The sequence below is a fragment of the Podarcis muralis genome, chromosome 2 (assembly GCF_964188315.1).
Source record: "Podarcis muralis chromosome 2, rPodMur119.hap1.1, whole genome shotgun sequence".
In the NCBI taxonomy this organism is placed as follows: domain Eukaryota; kingdom Metazoa; phylum Chordata; class Lepidosauria; order Squamata; family Lacertidae; genus Podarcis; species Podarcis muralis.
Window position 1 is genome coordinate 119,303,141 of NC_135656.1, and position 15,986 is coordinate 119,319,126.

At 45.1% G+C, this 15,986-nt stretch overlaps 1 protein-coding gene across 1 annotated transcript in view; it reads left to right on the forward strand.

Moving 5' to 3' along the window:
• Positions 1-202: 202 nt before the first annotated feature.
• LOC114591092 (uncharacterized) overlaps positions 203-15,986 on the forward strand; it is a 37,922-nt gene continuing 22,138 nt past the window's right edge. The window contains exons 1-4 of the mRNA XM_077923430.1: positions 203-479; positions 2,447-2,529; positions 2,782-2,908; positions 5,187-6,050. Of these exons, the coding sequence (XP_077779556.1) occupies positions 419-479; positions 2,447-2,529; positions 2,782-2,908; positions 5,187-6,050 (1,135 nt within the window). The 5' untranslated portion in view covers positions 203-418. The remainder of the gene's footprint in view (positions 480-2,446; positions 2,530-2,781; positions 2,909-5,186; positions 6,051-15,986) is intronic.

A 15,986-nucleotide genomic window follows, 5' to 3' on the forward strand; every position in this document is an offset into this window, starting at 1 on the left:
GTTCCCAGGCGGTGGCCCTGGCCGAAGGTTTCCTCCTGAGCCGGGCAGAGGAAAAGAAGCAGGCAGAGCAGCAGGTGAGAGTTTTGTCTGGATCAGGGAAAGTCAACCTGATGTCCTCTAGAGGTTGTGCAACTAAAACTCCCATCATCCCTGTTCATTCTAGATATCAACTGGGAATGATGGGAGCTGAAGTCCAGCAACTTTTGGAGAGCCTTATGTCAGCTACCTCTGAGCTAGATAATCCCAAGAGGCTCAGGGTGTGAGTGAGGGGATCCCAGAATTCTCTGCTTCTTCACCAACTTTCTGTGGAAGTCCGCCAAACAGATAGCCAAGTACCCCTGAGGTTTTTGCATTTGCTGTTTCCGCGCGATGTCTTCAATGCATATTTCTGTTTCAGGTAAAGGACTTGGTAACAGAAATGAGAAGCGAATTCTCCAGAGCAGAAAGGAATCTGTCAGTCATCAGGCAGAGGCCTCTGGGTGAGGATTTAGGGGTACTGTTTCAATATGGTCTCCCTCTGTTCATTCTGAAACTAAGCCATCAACTCAGGCGTCAGCAAGCTTTAAAAAAAAATTTATCCAATTTTTTTTATCCATTTTATAACACAAATAAAGAACACAAACAGAAAAACAAACAATACAAACAGATTCTTATCTTATCCTTATTTTTCTAAACATTGTTAGTTTAGTCCCACCTATCTGATTTTCACTTTACTTCAACTTTAGCTGTTTACATATATCATAATTTCCAACCATCTTTTTTTAATCACACTTACTTTAACCATAAAAAACTTCACATTTTATCACTTATAAATGATACTCTTTCAAAACACACTATCTTCTGCTTCTAACCCTACAGCCTATATCCACTTCCAAATCTAGTCTAAGATTTAAATATTAACATATTTTTTCAAATATTCCTTAAACTTCTTCCAGTCTTCTTCCACCGTCTCTTCTCTCTGGTCTCGGAGTCTCCTGGTCAGTTCGGCAAGTTCCATATAGTCCATCATCTTCATCTGCCATTCTTCGATAATTAGTAAAACTTGTTTCTTCCAATTCTTCGCTAGCAATATTCTTGCAGCTGTTGTGGCATACAGAAAAACAGTAACATCCTTTTGGGGGGTTTCACCCCCCCAGCAAACTTTTTCTGCAGCAGGCCGGTCCACTGTCCCTCAGACCTTGGGGGGGGGGGGCGGACTATATTTTGAAAAACAAAATGATGCAAGAGCACCACAAACCCCAGTAGCTGCTTACCTGTGTCTTGCGAGTGTCAGGGGCTGGCGGCAGCGGGGCGATGAGCGGCGTGCGAAAGGGCTCCGGAGAGGCCGCTTGAGCCCTGCTGCTGCTGCCACCAACAAAGCCCACCCCCTTCCTCCTCTAGGCAGGGCAGTGAGAAGCCAGGAGGAGGGAGGGAGGAGGCAGTGGCACTGCTGCCGTGTGAGGGAGAGGGAAAGAACATGCGCGCTGGCGATCATCGCAGCGATTCCCGGACGGTCTGTGGACCGGATCCAGAAGGCAACTGGGCCTGATCCAGCCCGCAGACCTTAGTTTGCCTACCCATGCATCAACTTCTTTAACCTTTTGCGGGGAGACAAATCTCTACCCTTCTCCAGGGCTTGAAAATACCCTTATTTGCAGCATGTTGTGCACATGGATTTGTGATCAAAAGCCCCAAAGGGTTGCTATGTGTTCACACACTGGAACTATCAAATAGATGCTCAGATCTCGAACTTGCTCAGCAGTTCAGACTTTCTCTAAGTATCAGTTTCTCACCCAAGTATGTGATGATGATGATGATGATGATGATAATAATGATAATAATAATAATAATAATAATAATAATAATAATAATAATAATAATAATAATTTATTATTTGTACCCCACCCATCTGGCTGGGTTTCCCAAGTCACTCTGGGCGGCTTCCAACAAAGATTAAAAATACATTAAAATGTCACACATTAAAAGCTTCCCTGAACAAGGCTGCCTTCAGATGTCTTCTAAATGTTAGGTAGTTGTTTATCTCTTTGACATCTGATGGGAGGGTGTTCCACAGGGCGGATGCCACTACCGAGAAGGCCCTCTGCCTGGTTCCCTGTAACTTGGCTTCTTGCAATGAGGGATCCGCCAGAAGGCCCTCAGAGCTGAACCTCCGTGTCCGGGCAGAATGATGGGGGTGGAGACGCTCCTTCAGATATACTGGACCAAGGCCGTTTAGGGCTTTAAAGGTCAGCACCAACACTTTGAATTGTGCTCAGAAACGTACTGGGAGCCAGTGTAGGGCTTTCAAGACCGGTGTTATGTGGTCTCGGCAGCTGCTCCCAGTCACTAGTCTAGCTGCCACACTCTGGATTAGTTGTAGTTTCCGGGTCACCTTCAAAGGTAGCCCCACGTAGAGCGCATTGCAGAAGTCCAAGCGGGACATAACTAGTGGTTTTGTCTCTGACAGGCAATGGAATGATGGCGGCAAGATGTCCTCGGCCATCTCCTCTTTGTGGTTCAGCAGGAGTAGCAACTGTGAGACCAGACCAGGTAGGGGGATGGATCACTTGAGGGGAGAGGCTGGGCCCCACTTTCCCCTCTCACCTCCCTGGTCCTGAGTGAATCTCTTTCCATCGATTTGCTCCTATCAAAAGCTGCCCTCAGCGAAGGCTGCGAATGCCACCCAAGAAGGTTTAATTCCAGAGAATAATAAGGAGCCACCTCAATTTAACTGGCCTTTTGAATGTCGCCAATAGACCATCTCTATGCTATCCATGAGGAAATGTTTCCCTTTTCTTTTAGGGTCCCATATCCTTTGAGGATGTGGCCGTGCATTTCACGGATGAGGAGTGGTCACTGCTGGATCCTGACCAGAGGGTATTGCATAAGGAAGTCATGGAGGATAACTGGAGGATCATGGCCTCTCTCGGTAAGATCCCGTTGCATCATAATATTGTTTTTTTAATTCAATATTTCTGTATGTGAGCAATCCAATATTCTGACATAGCTCAGCCATGCTGCTCATGCAGCATCTAGGATTTTTATTCCTGTTGTTAATCTTGAAAATTAATCTCTCCTGCATTTTCTCTGAGTATGCATTCTCTAAATCTGCCCTTCACAACTGTGGCTTGGTTGGTCTTATCTGGTCAGGTTATTTGGGGAATGTAAGTTTCAGAGTTGTGAGGGAGGTGGAACGATGTCATTTTCCAGAAGGCCAAAGAGATGGGTTCATGTCATCAGAAATTGTTTTGGGTTTTTTGGAGGTTTTTTTGTCATTCTTCATTTTTGCTTTTCTTCTTTTTTTCTTTTTAAAGTTTTTATTGTTCAAATAATTCAGCATTAATACACACATATTGCAGATATACAAGCATTCAAACATACATTTTATACAATCCTTAAAATGTTCAAGCATACCTACACTCAATCCCACAAATAATTCCTTTTCTCATCACCATCCACCACCCCTCACCCCACCTTTGTGTTAGACTTCCAATCTATTCGATTGCAATTTCTTTCCACTTCGATTACTTTCTTTCACACACCTTTAACCTAATTTCATGCTTCTTTTTTCTATTACACATTGTTATCCATCTTATTTAGTATTTCAGTATTTAAAACGGAACTTGTTTATTCTAATAGGAGTTCTGATTTTTCAATATGGTTTTGCAAGTATCCTTTAAACACCTTCCAGTCCCTGTCTATCCTCTCTTTTGAGATCCTTCCAATTTCTCCCATTGTTTGGATACATTGTAGTACTCCAATAATTTGGCAAGCCACTCTATTTTTGTCAGTATAATACCACTTTTCCAATTTTTCGCAATCAATAGCCTTGGGGCTACTGTTGCATATAAATATAATGTCTTGTCTTCTTCATTTAGGCTTCCTGGTACTTCCTGGTACACGTCATAAGAAATTGAGTGAATTTCATGAATGGGCCAAATAATAATCCACCTCACAAAAGAGGCTGGGGTTCACTGATTTCCATAAAAATGAGAGGCCTTTGCCTTCCTAGGAATGCAACAGTGCTCTCTCTTTCAGAACCAGCTTCCATTATTCTTCTCACCTAATGGCTTCCGAATTGGTTCTAAATCTGAATTTCCTGGCTAAAACTTTTCCTCATGTGCTAATACAGCATGGCTAAGCTCCATTTTCATGTCTGAAATGCTTCACAACTGAAGTTTCCCTCTTTGTTTATATTAATTCCAAAGATGAGGTGAAAGGAAGGGCTGGTGGCAGCTTAGTGTAATATGTTTTTTTTGGGGGGGGGGCACCTTTTTACGGCTGGGGTAGCCAATGTGGTTCCCTCCAGAGGTTGCAGGATTCCACCTTCATCATCCCTGACAGCTGTCCGTTCCAGCTGGAGCTGATGGAAAAGTCTAATAACATCTGGACGGTACCACATAAAAGGGTATTAGCCAGTAAGAACCCCACACATTTTCCAATTTACAAATTGTTCCCTTCTGAAAGAAAATTATATGAAAATGATGTATAGATGGTATATAACACCAGTACAGGTAGCAAAAATGTAGAAAACCGGCTCTAACATTTGCTGGAAATGTAAAGAAAAAGAAGGGACTTTTTATCATATGTGGTGGGAATGTAAAGAAATTTTTTAAAAATTGGGAAATGATACATAATGAATTGAAGAAAATGTTTAAAATGACATTTGTAAAAAAAAAACAGAAGCATTTTTGTTAGGGATTTTAGGACGAGACCTGTCAAGGAAAATAAGGAACTTGTTTATGTATGCTACAACAGCGGCAAGCGTCTTGATAGCACAAGGATGGAAGAATGAGGAAACCTTGACAAAAGAACAGTGGCAAGAGAAATTGATGAACTATGCAGAACTGGCTAAATTGACATACAAACTGCGAGACAAGGACAACTGTGACTTTAAGGAGGAATGGGAACTTTACACAAATTATTTAAAAGCACAACAAAATGAACTGGACTCCTTGGCAGGTTTTGAATAAACATACACAAATTTATTGTTGATAACATGATGGACAGATATGTAAGGATATATACAATTTTATAATATGGAGAGAAAATAATGTGCAGCGAAACCAGGGAGAGGAGCTGTGTGTGTGTGTGGGATTATGTAGGTGATTATATGGTTTGATAATTTGTTATGCGGAAATTGAGCAATAAAAATGTTTTTTAAAAAAGAAAGAACCCCACACATTTTCCCATTTCTTCTGTTTCAGCACAAGGAATCCACAGCGCAGAGAAACCATATAAATGCAGTGAGTGTGGAATGAGCTTTGGCTGGAAGATAATTCTCATGTACCATCAAAGAATTCACAATAGGGAGAAACCCTATCAGTGCTTGGAGTGTGGAAAGATCTTAAGGCACAAGACAAGTCTTGCTTCTCATAAAAGAATCCACTCTGGGGAGAAACCCTATCAGTGTTTGGAATGTGAAAAAAGCTTCACTCACAAAATAACTCTCATGCACCATCGAACAGTTCACTCTGGTGAGAAACCACATAAATGCTCACAATGTGGACAGAGCTTCGCTTTGAAGAAAAACCTCACTTCCCATCAAAGAATCCACACCGGGGAGAAACCGTATAAATGTTTGCAGTGCGGAAAGAGATTCAGTCAGAGCTCCCATCTCACTTACCATCAGAGAATTCACACAGGGGAGAAGCCATATAAATGTTTAGAGTGTGGAAAGTACTTCAGCCAAAGTACTAGTCTAATTTATCACCAGAAATCGCACACTGCAGAGACAAAATATAAATGCTTGGAATGTGGAAAGTGTCTCAGTCAGGAGGCAGATCTCATTAATCATCGAAAAATGCACATCCAGGAGAAACCACATGTATGTTTGGAATGCGGGAAAAGGTACACTCAGAAGAACTGTCTTAGAAAACATCAAAGAATTCATACAGGAGAGAAACACTATAAATGTTCTGAGTGCGGAAAAAGCTTCATTGAGAAGTCAGCTCTCACGACACACCAACGAGTTCATACGGGAGAGAAACCCTATAAGTGCCTGGAGTGTGGAAAGGGCTTCGCTCAGAGTTCCCATCGCAATGTTCACCAAAGAACTCACACATCGATGGGCAGCGTATGGGAGCAGCTTTCTTCAGATCTCCAGCCTTTATTCCCACCAAAAAATCCATACAGTGGAGAACCCATATAAAGACGTGGAATATTAAAGGAGCTTTAGGAGCAGTTCCTAGCTTTCTTTCCACAAGAAAAACCCAAATAAATGCTTGGATTGCATGTAGACAGGGCATATGCAGGAAAATTTGTGGAGTAATCGTAAATAACTACAACAACAACAACAATTTATTTATACCCCGCCCATCTGGCTGAGTTTCCCCAGCCACTCTGGGCGGCTCCCAATCGCGTGTTAAAAACAATACAGCATTAAATATTAAAAACTTCCCTGAACAGGGCTGCCTTCAGATGTCTTTTAAAGATAAAATAGCTGCTTATTTCCTTGACATCAGATGGGAGGGCGTTCCACAGGGCGGGCACCACTACCTGGTTCCCTGTAACCTCACTTCTCGCAGGGAGGGAGCCACCAGAAGGCTCTCGGAGCTGGACCTCAGTGTCCGGGCTGAACAATGGAGGTATATACAGGACCGAGGCCGTTTAGGGCTTTAAAGGTCAGCACCAACACTTTGAATTGTGCTCGGAAACGTACTGGGAGCCAATGCAGTGCTTAGAAGTTGGGAGGAGCTTCCAAAAAGGCAGAAACTTCTGTTGTTATCATTAATTAATTATTCAAAGATGATCAGAGCATCAGGTACAGTACTAACCTTACCTGACATCAAAGAATTCACACAGGGGCGAAACAATATATTTGTCCCAGTAGGCAAGATGTTGGAGACCAGGCAGGATCCAAGAGTCTAAAAATCCACTTGGATATATTTATATTACACTGGTACCTTGGTTTATGAACTTAATATTTTCCGGAAGTCTGTTCTTACACCAAAGTGTTCTTAAACCAAGGTGTGTTTTCCCATGGCAATGGGGGACTCAATTTACAAACGGAACACACTCAACAGGAAGCAGAACATGTTCTGCTTCCAAGGCAAAGTTCACAAACCAAAACACCTACTTCCAGGTTTAAAGGGAAAGTTATAGGGACCCCTGACTATTAGGTCCAGTCGCGGACGACTCTGGGGTTGCGGCACTCATCTCGCTTTATTGGCCGAGGGAGCTGGGGTACAGCTTCCAGCTCATGTGACCAGCATGACTAAGCTGCTTCTGGCGAACCAGAGCAGCGCATGGAAACGCCGTTTACCTTCCCGCCTATTTATCTACTTGCACTTTGATGTGCTTTCAAACTGCTAGGTTGGCAGGAGCAGGGACTGAGCAACAGGAGCTCACCCCGTCGCGGGGATTCGAACTGCCAACCTTCTGGTCGGCAAGCCCTAGGCCCTGTGGTTTAACCCACAGCACCACCCACGTCCCTTACTTCTGGGTTTGCAGTGTTCTTAATCCAAGTTGTTCATAAACTAAGCTGTTCTTAAACCAAGGTACCACTGTAAATACATTAGCAGAAGACCAGTGGGGGCATTTTAGTTTTTGAAAGATGAAAGCATCAAAGAAATCAACAGCAATGAGAAATAAAAGGAACAATATATGCAGGTAAGGTAAAGTGCAATGACTTGGTGTCCGTTCTGCCTTTCCTTCTGATGGAGTTGGGAGGGGGGAAAGCATGACTTGCTCTCTGTGTTGATTCCAATGCTGTGAATCTATGCCTCTCCCCAGACTCGGAACAAGAGAGCAAGATTTGTGTGAATGCTGTGAGTCCTCTCCGTCTTATATTCAGCCTCCATATATGTGTAAATAAAACATATCCGAAAGACACTGTCGTCTCCAGTTACCTTGATTCTGAAGGACCCAAACCGCTGTGGACTCATGACAATCTCCAGAGAAATCTGCCAAGACATTGAACAAGCTTACTGCCTAATGCCTGTAACTGATCTCAGTATTTACACGTAATTTGTTAAATAGTTTTCCTCAGTGCAAATTATCTACCCCAGAGGTTTTCGACCTTTTTGGGTCCACGGCTCTCTTGACCGTCATACCTCGGGTTACAGATGCTTCGGGTTGTGCGATTTTGGGTTGCACACCGCACTGAATCCGGAATTACCGAAACGGGTTACTTCCGGGTTTTGGCGCATGTGCAGAAGAGCTAAATTGCACTTTGCACATGCGCAGAAGCGCCGAATTGCAACCCGCACGTGCGCAGACGCGGGTTGCAGACGTGCTTTCGGAAGCAGAGATAACGAAGTCCTCTAGCTGAGGGTTTCCCCACCTTTTCCCAAGCCTCTAGAATAGCAGGATCAGTGGTTTTTTTCCCTTTTAGGGGATTGCCTCAGATGCTCACAAGGAGGTGGGCGACCTTTGGGACCCTCCAGCGGTTGCTGAACTACAACTCCCATCGCCTTGGCCACTGGCCATGCTTGCTGAGGCTGATGGGAGTTGTAGTTCTAGGAAGTGGCCTTGCAATATTTTTATTGATACATAAATCTAACCGGGCCTTTGTCCTTTTAGCTATCTGTGGCCTTTCAGAAGCAGGCAAAATGTTTTCATGTATTGAATAACCTGATAAAATACTGGCCTTGGTTCAGTATACCTGAAGGAGCGTCTCCACGCCCATCGCTCAGCCCAGACACTGAGGGTCTTCTGGGGGTTCCCTCACTGTGAGAAGTGAAGTTACATGGAACCAAGCAGAGGGCCTTCTCGGTGGTAGCACCCACACTGTGGAACTCCCTCCCACCAGATGTCAAGGAGATAAAAAACGACACAACTTTTAGAAGACATTTGAAGGCAGATTGGGAAGCTTCTTAACGTTTGACGTTTTATTGTGTTTTTATATACGCTGGTTTAAACACCCTGGTTTTGACTGCCAGTGAAAGGCGAGCTTGCCCCCTTCCCAGTCCCCTTAGGCTTCAGCCACAGCCATTACAAGGCCAGTTGCCTCGCTACAGAAAGGACCTTAGCCCAGTTAACCAAGCATCTCCCTTTGTACGAAGAGGGTGTCGGGTTCAAGTCCAGTCAGCACTGGGCAAGATCCATCCTTTCCAAAATCGCAGAGGAGTCGTTGGATTCTCAAAGGGGGCAGCTTGGAAAAATTTCCTGCCCCTCTTCTCTCCCCCACCGCTACTCCTTGCCCCTTTAACACTTTTTCTACCTTTAACTCTTGCATTGCAGGGGGCTGGACTAGATGACCCTTGGGGTCCCTTCCATCTCTACATTTCTTTGATTCTATTAAATTCCTTGCTCCCTCTGTCCCCTCGCCAAGAAAAGAGACAAGCAGCACTCTTGCTCAGGGGCGCATTAATAATAGTAATAATAAATTTTATTTATATCCCGCCCTCCCCGGCCAGAGCCGGGCTCAGGGCAGCTAACACCTGTAAAATTACAGTAAAAACGTCATAGGAAAGTTAAAATACAGGTAAAATACAGGTTAAATTGTAAAATACCATTTAAAATGCAGCCTCATTTTAAAAGTAGCCGATAGATCAAGACCATAAGAGGAGGGAAACATAAGGGTCAGACTGAGCCCACACCAAAGGCCAGGCGGAACAGCTCTGTCTTGCAGGCCCTGTGGAAAGATGTCAAGTCCTGCAGGGCCCTGGTCTCTTGTGACAGAATCATAGAATCATAGAGTTGGAAGAGACCACAAGGGCCATCGAGTCCAACCCCCTGCCAAGCAGGAAACACCATCAGAGCACTCCTGACATCTGGTTGTCAAGCCTCTGCTTAAAGACCTCCAAAGAAGGAGACTCCACCACACTCCTTGGCAGCAAATTCCACTGTCAAACAGCTCTTACTGTCAGGAAGTTCTTCCTAATGTTTAGGTGGAATCTTCTTTCTTGTAGTTTGGATCCATTGCTCCGTGTCCGCTTCTCTGGAGCAGCAGAAAACATCCTTTCTCCCTCCTCTATGTGACATCCTTTTATATATTTGTACATGGCTATCATATCACCCCTTAACCTCCTCTTCTCCAGGCTAAACATGCCCAGCTCCCTTAGCCATTCCTCATAAGGCATCGTTTCCAGGCCTTTGACCATTTTGGTTGCCCTCCTCTGGACACGTTCCAGTTTGTCAGTGTCCTTCTTGAACTGTGGTGCCCAGAACTGGACACAGTACTCCAGGTGAGGTCTGACCAGAGCAGAATACAGTGGCACTATTACTTCCCTTGATCTAGATGCTATACTCCTATTGATGCAGCCCAGAATTGCATTGGCTTTTTTAGCTGCCGCGTCACACTGTTGGCTCATGTCAAGTTTGTGGTCAACCAAAACTCCTAGATCCTTTTCACATGTACTGCTCTCAAGCCAGGTGTCCCCCATCTTGTATCTGTGCCTCTCATTTTTTTTGCCCAAGTGCCATACTTTACATTTCTCCCTGTTAAAGTTCATCTTGTTTGTTTTGGAGCGTTCCACCAAGTCGGGGCCAGTACTGAGAAGGCCCTGGCCTTAGTTGAGACCAATCTAACCACCTTGCAACTTGAGACCTCCAAAATGTTGTCATTTGTGGACCTTACCAGGAGAGGTGGTCCCATAGGTACGTGGGCCCTAGGCCGCATAGGGCATTGGCACGTGTGGCAGGAGAATCGCCTTGCGCAGTGATGGGAAAGGGCTGCTCTAACCACTAGACTTCCTCCCCCCCCCTTCAAAGTTATTTTCAACTGATTCCTCCCCCCTGGCCACGTTCGCTTGGGAACCCGAAGTGGAGGCGAGTCTCCCCGCCCCCAAGAAAAGATGCCCAGATTCCCATCTGTGTGCGCGCATGGCGCACGTTTCCTCTTTGGCACAGAGCGGCAATGCTGGTGCTTAGGCCCTGCAAGGGTTAAAAAAGAACCGGATTCCTAGAGAAGAAGGAAATTTGGGGTGGGAGGAAGGGAGGGGGGCTTCCTCCAGAGCAGAAGCGGCTCCCCGCTTTGCAGAGGAAGGAGCCTCTGCGTTTCCCGACCACGCGCTGCATCTGCGGCTCCTCCTGCAACCCGGTGAGATTTTGCAACATCTTTTGGTGCGTTTGGTGGAAAGGAGGAGGCGTCGCATGAGAGACACAGATCCGGAGAAACAAATAGGGAGAGGGGTGGTTCGTGTCTCCGTTCCCCATTTTCTATTATCTAAGATAGAATCACAGAATCGTAAAATTGCAAGGGGCACCCCCGGGTCATCTTGTCCAACCCCCTGTCCAATATTTTCCCATGTGAGACTCGAACCCACGACCCTGAGATGAAGAGTCTATTGCTCTCTCGGCTGAGCTATTTGGGGAGGCTGGGGCTTAAAGTGGGTCTGCGAGGTGGAGTTGATCAGTGGGAGCAGATTGTCATAGAGTTGGAAGGGACCCTGAGGATCATCTAGTCCAGCCCCCTTTAATGCAGAAATATGCAACTGACCCGTATTTTATTTTGCTGGAACCTGCCCTGAGTGACTGGGGAAACCCAGCCAGATGGGCCAGGGTATAAGCAATAAAATTATTATTATGATTAAGGAGCAAACATGCGCTGAGGATGGGAGTTTGGGCTTCTCCTTACCTGCAGGTGACATATCTCTTGTTATTATTGTTTAAAAAGGTAAAGGGACCCCTGACCATTAGGTCCAGTCGTGGCCGACTCTGGGGTTGCGGCGCTCATCTCGCTTCACTGACCGAGGGAGCCGGCATACAGCTTCCGGGTCATGTGGCCAGCATGACTAAGCCGCTTCTGGTGAACCAGAGCAGCGCACGGAAACGTCGTTTACCTTCCTGCCAGAGTGGTACCTATTTATCTACTTGCACTTTGATGTGCTTTCGAATTGCTAGGTTGGCAGGAGCAGGGACTGAGCAACGGGAGCTCATCCCATCGATGGATGAGCGATGGATTCGAACCTCCGACCTTCTGATCGGCAAGTCCTAGGCTCTGTGATTTAACCCACAGCGCCACCCGTGTCCCTTTATAATAGTTTATGCACATGTTTATGCACTTGTTCATTTCTCTCTTCCCCATCTGTATAGGCGAAAGAGGTCCCCGATCTAAGATACCACCACAAAATTGCAGTGTTAGAAGGGACCCTGAGGATGATTCATCTGGTCCAACCCCTTGCAATGCAGGAATCTTTTTGTGCACCGTGGGGGCTGGAACCCTGATATTTAGAGTCTCTTGCTCTCCCAGGCCTGTGGGGCAAAGTTGCTCAATGAGAGCAGATTGTCATACAATCACAGAATTGTAGAGTCGGAAGGGACCTCTGAGGAGCATCTAGTCCAACCCCGTTTAATGCAGCTCTCCCATATGGGGATCGAACCTGCATCCTTGGTGTTATCATCACCACGCTCTCCCCAACTTTGCTATCCACGCTGATGGTTCTCAATTCCCTGTTTGCCAGGTGGGCTTCCTGGCTTTGTAGCGCATGTGCGCATTCGGATGTGAGGGGATCTTCAAAACACTGCTCTGCTAAAAATTGGCAGCCTTTTCGTCCGAGGAGTCGATTATGCAAGAACCCAAGTGAAAAAGATGGAGAGGTAGAAGGTTTTGGATTATCACAAAAGGTGCAGGAGGAAATGATTAACAATAGGACCCACAAAGGGGAGGAGGGAAGTCCAAGAGATTCCTTGGAATCTTGTTTTTTGATGTTGTATGTTGGATATGTGACTGTAAAATTTTAATCTGAAAAAACAAATAATTTTTTAAAAATAAATAAAATGAAAGTGAATAATGAACAAGAGTGAGGCAATTGGACCTGGCTGAGTTAGAAAGGAGCAGTGGGGTTGCCACTACCACATTTGCAGCCTTGTTCCTCATGCTAGGGACGTGGGTGGCTCTGTGGGTTAAACCGATCAGAAGGTCGGCGGTTCGAATCCCTGTCACGGGGTGAGCTCCCGTTGCTCAGTCCCTGCTCCTGCCAACCTAGCAGTTCGAAAGCACGTCAAAGTGCAAGTAGATAAATAGGTACCGCTCCGGCGGGAAGGTAAACAGCATTTCCGTGCACTGCTCTGGTTCGCCAGAAGCGGCTTAGTCATGCTGGCCACATGACCCAGAAGCTGTACGCCGGCTCCCTCAGCCAGTCAAGCGAGATGAGCGCCGCAACCCCAGAGTCGGCCACAACTGGACCTAATGGTCAGGGGTCCCTTTACCCTTTACTCCTCATGCTAGAAGGGGCAGAGAGGCAAAAGTGTGCTTTGGGCTATGCCAGCCTCGAGCTGGTAGAAAATGATTGGGCTGGCATCCTGCCCCACAGCCATTGAGTGTCAGAAGTGGGGCACAGTTGGAGATCCACTGCAGCCTCTGCAGATTGATAGCTTACAGAATTAAAGCTGAGCATTAAAAAAGCATATACTCGTGGCCAAAATTGTGGAAACCTTTTGGGAAAAGTGTATTTGCTCATAACACCCGATTGGCTCTCTAAACACTCGTGCTTGTTGGCTTCATTCAAATGAATGAAAGCTACTGCATATCAACTTAAGCAACTTGTGTTTCCTTTTTCTGGTCATTTGGCTATAACTTTTGATAGAATACAGATAACTGAACAAACTTTGTTCCATTGCATTCTTCATTATATTATCTTTCCATTGCTATATAATTTTATGCTATTACTCAAAATAAAAGTGGTGTTATGAGCCATCAGACCTCAGAAATACACTTTTTCCAAATGGTTTCCACAATTTTGGTCGCTAGCGTAGATGAAAACAGTCCTTGTCAGTGATCCCTGAATATAGCAATGGGAGGAATCTAGGCAGGGATGTGGTATGTTTCTCTCTGGTTGATGAGTCTGTGTATGGATGCAGAAAGGAAGAGGATGCACTCGATAGATAATAGAATCTTAGAGCTGGAAGGGACCCGAGGGTCATCTAGTCCAACCCCCCCTCAGTGCAAGAATCTCAGCTGAAGCATCCATGACAGATGTCCCTCCAATCTCTGCTTACAAACCACCAAGAAAGGAGAGTCCATAACCTAAGGTAGACCAAGATGCAGTCTTGGTCCAGGTAGTTAGATTTTGGGGCAGGGGTCCCGCAAACGGGCAGTGTGATAGGAACATGAATGGCTGTGCGAGCAATAGAGCCTCCATATGCAGAAGCGGTATACCGGATCTCAAATGAGGGGAAGAAATGTTGTGTATTACATGATTCACAGTACAGTCATACCTCGGGTTACAGACGCTTCAGGTTGCGTTTTTTCAGGTTACAGACCCGCCGAAACCTGGAAGTACTGGAACAGGTTACTTTTGGGATTCGCGCATGCGCATAAGCACTAAATTGTGCTTTGCGCATGCGCAGAATCACAACCCGCGCATGGACAGACGCGCCGCTGCGGGTTGTGAACGTGCATCCCGCACGGATGACGTTCGCAACCCGAGCATCCACTGTATGAGCAATCAAAATGAAAAAATTGTTTTCATCAGAGAATGTTTTTCTGCAGATAAGAGATGGAAGAGCAAGACTCTGCCGCCCTCGAAGCAGGAAGACAGCCTGACCGCATCATGACTGGGAGCACTGGGGAAATTTGGGTTGGAAGCAGACACAAGACATTGAGGGAGAACACCCACAGCTCAGATGTGCACTACCAACAGTTTAGGCATTTCCAATACCAGGAGGCCAAGGGACCACGGGAGGTTTGCAGCCGACTCCACCATCTTTGCCGCGAGTGGCTGGAGCCAGAGAGACACACCAAGGCTCAGATCCTGGACCTGGTGATCCTGGAGCAGTTCCTGGCTGTCCTCCCCCCGGAGATGGAGAACTGGGTCAGGGAATGCGGAGCGGAGACCAGTTCCCAGGCGGTGGCCCTGGCCGAAGGTTTCCTCCTGAGTCAGGCGGAGGAGAAGAAGCAGGCAGAGCAGCAGGTGAGAATGTTTAATCTACATTAAACCTAACAAACAGGAGCCCCCAGAAGTTGTTGGAGTAAATCCATCATCTCTGAGCATTGGCTGAAGGCAGCTGGCGTTGAACATCTGGAAGGCACTGCTTTGACTGGCCCTGGTTTTTTGCTTTTGTGTTTTCCCCCCAAAATTTTTTATTTATTTTATAGCACAAATAAACAATACAAACAGAAATACAAACAATACAAATTCTTGTATTCTCCTTATTTTTCCTAAATATTGTTAGGTGAGCTTCCCCAAGTCCCCCCTATATGATTTTCATTTTACCTCATCTTTAGCAGTTTCATATATCATAATTTTTAACCATTTTTTATCACACCTACTTTTACCATAAAAATCTTCACATTTTATCACTTACAAATAATACTATTTTAAAATACACTACCTTCTACTTCTAACCCTACAGCCTATATCTACTTCCAAAGCTATTCTAAGATTTAAATATTCACATAGTTTTTCAAATATTCTTTAAACTTCTTCCAATCTTCTTCCACTATCTCTTCTCTCTGGTCTCAGAGTCTTCCGGTCAATTTGGCAAGTTCCATATAGTCCATCATCTTCATCTGCCATTCTTTGATAGTTGGTAAATCTTGTTTCTTCCAATTACAGTGATACCTTGCAAGACGTATGCCTCGCAAGACGAAAAGCGTGCAAGACGAAAGAGTTTTCCGGTTTTTGAGTCATTCCGCAAGACGAATTTCCCTGTGGGCTTGCTTCGCAAGCGTCTTGCGAGTTCTTGCGAGTTTGTTTCCTTTTTCTTAAAGCCGCTAAGCTGTTAATAGCCGCTAAGCCGCTAAGAGCCGTGCTTCGCAAGACGAAAAAACTGCAAGACGAAGAGACTCGCAGAACGGATTAATTTCGTCTTGCGAGGCACCACTGTATTCCCTAGTAGACTGGCCCTGATTTTGATTTGATTTAGTTTGATTTATTATATTTCCATGTCACTTTTCATTCAAATGAGTCTCAAAGCGGCTTGCAAACAATAAATAACAGTAACATAGCAAAACATAACGGAAAAACATTATGTAAAATAATTAGCAGAACATCAGTAACACAATTGCAATCTACATAACACTGGTAGCAAATCAGCCACGAAAAAGGTAAGCTGATAGCTGAACATCACAATTTTAGTAAATTTCATACTATATGATTGACAGGTTAATACAGCATTTA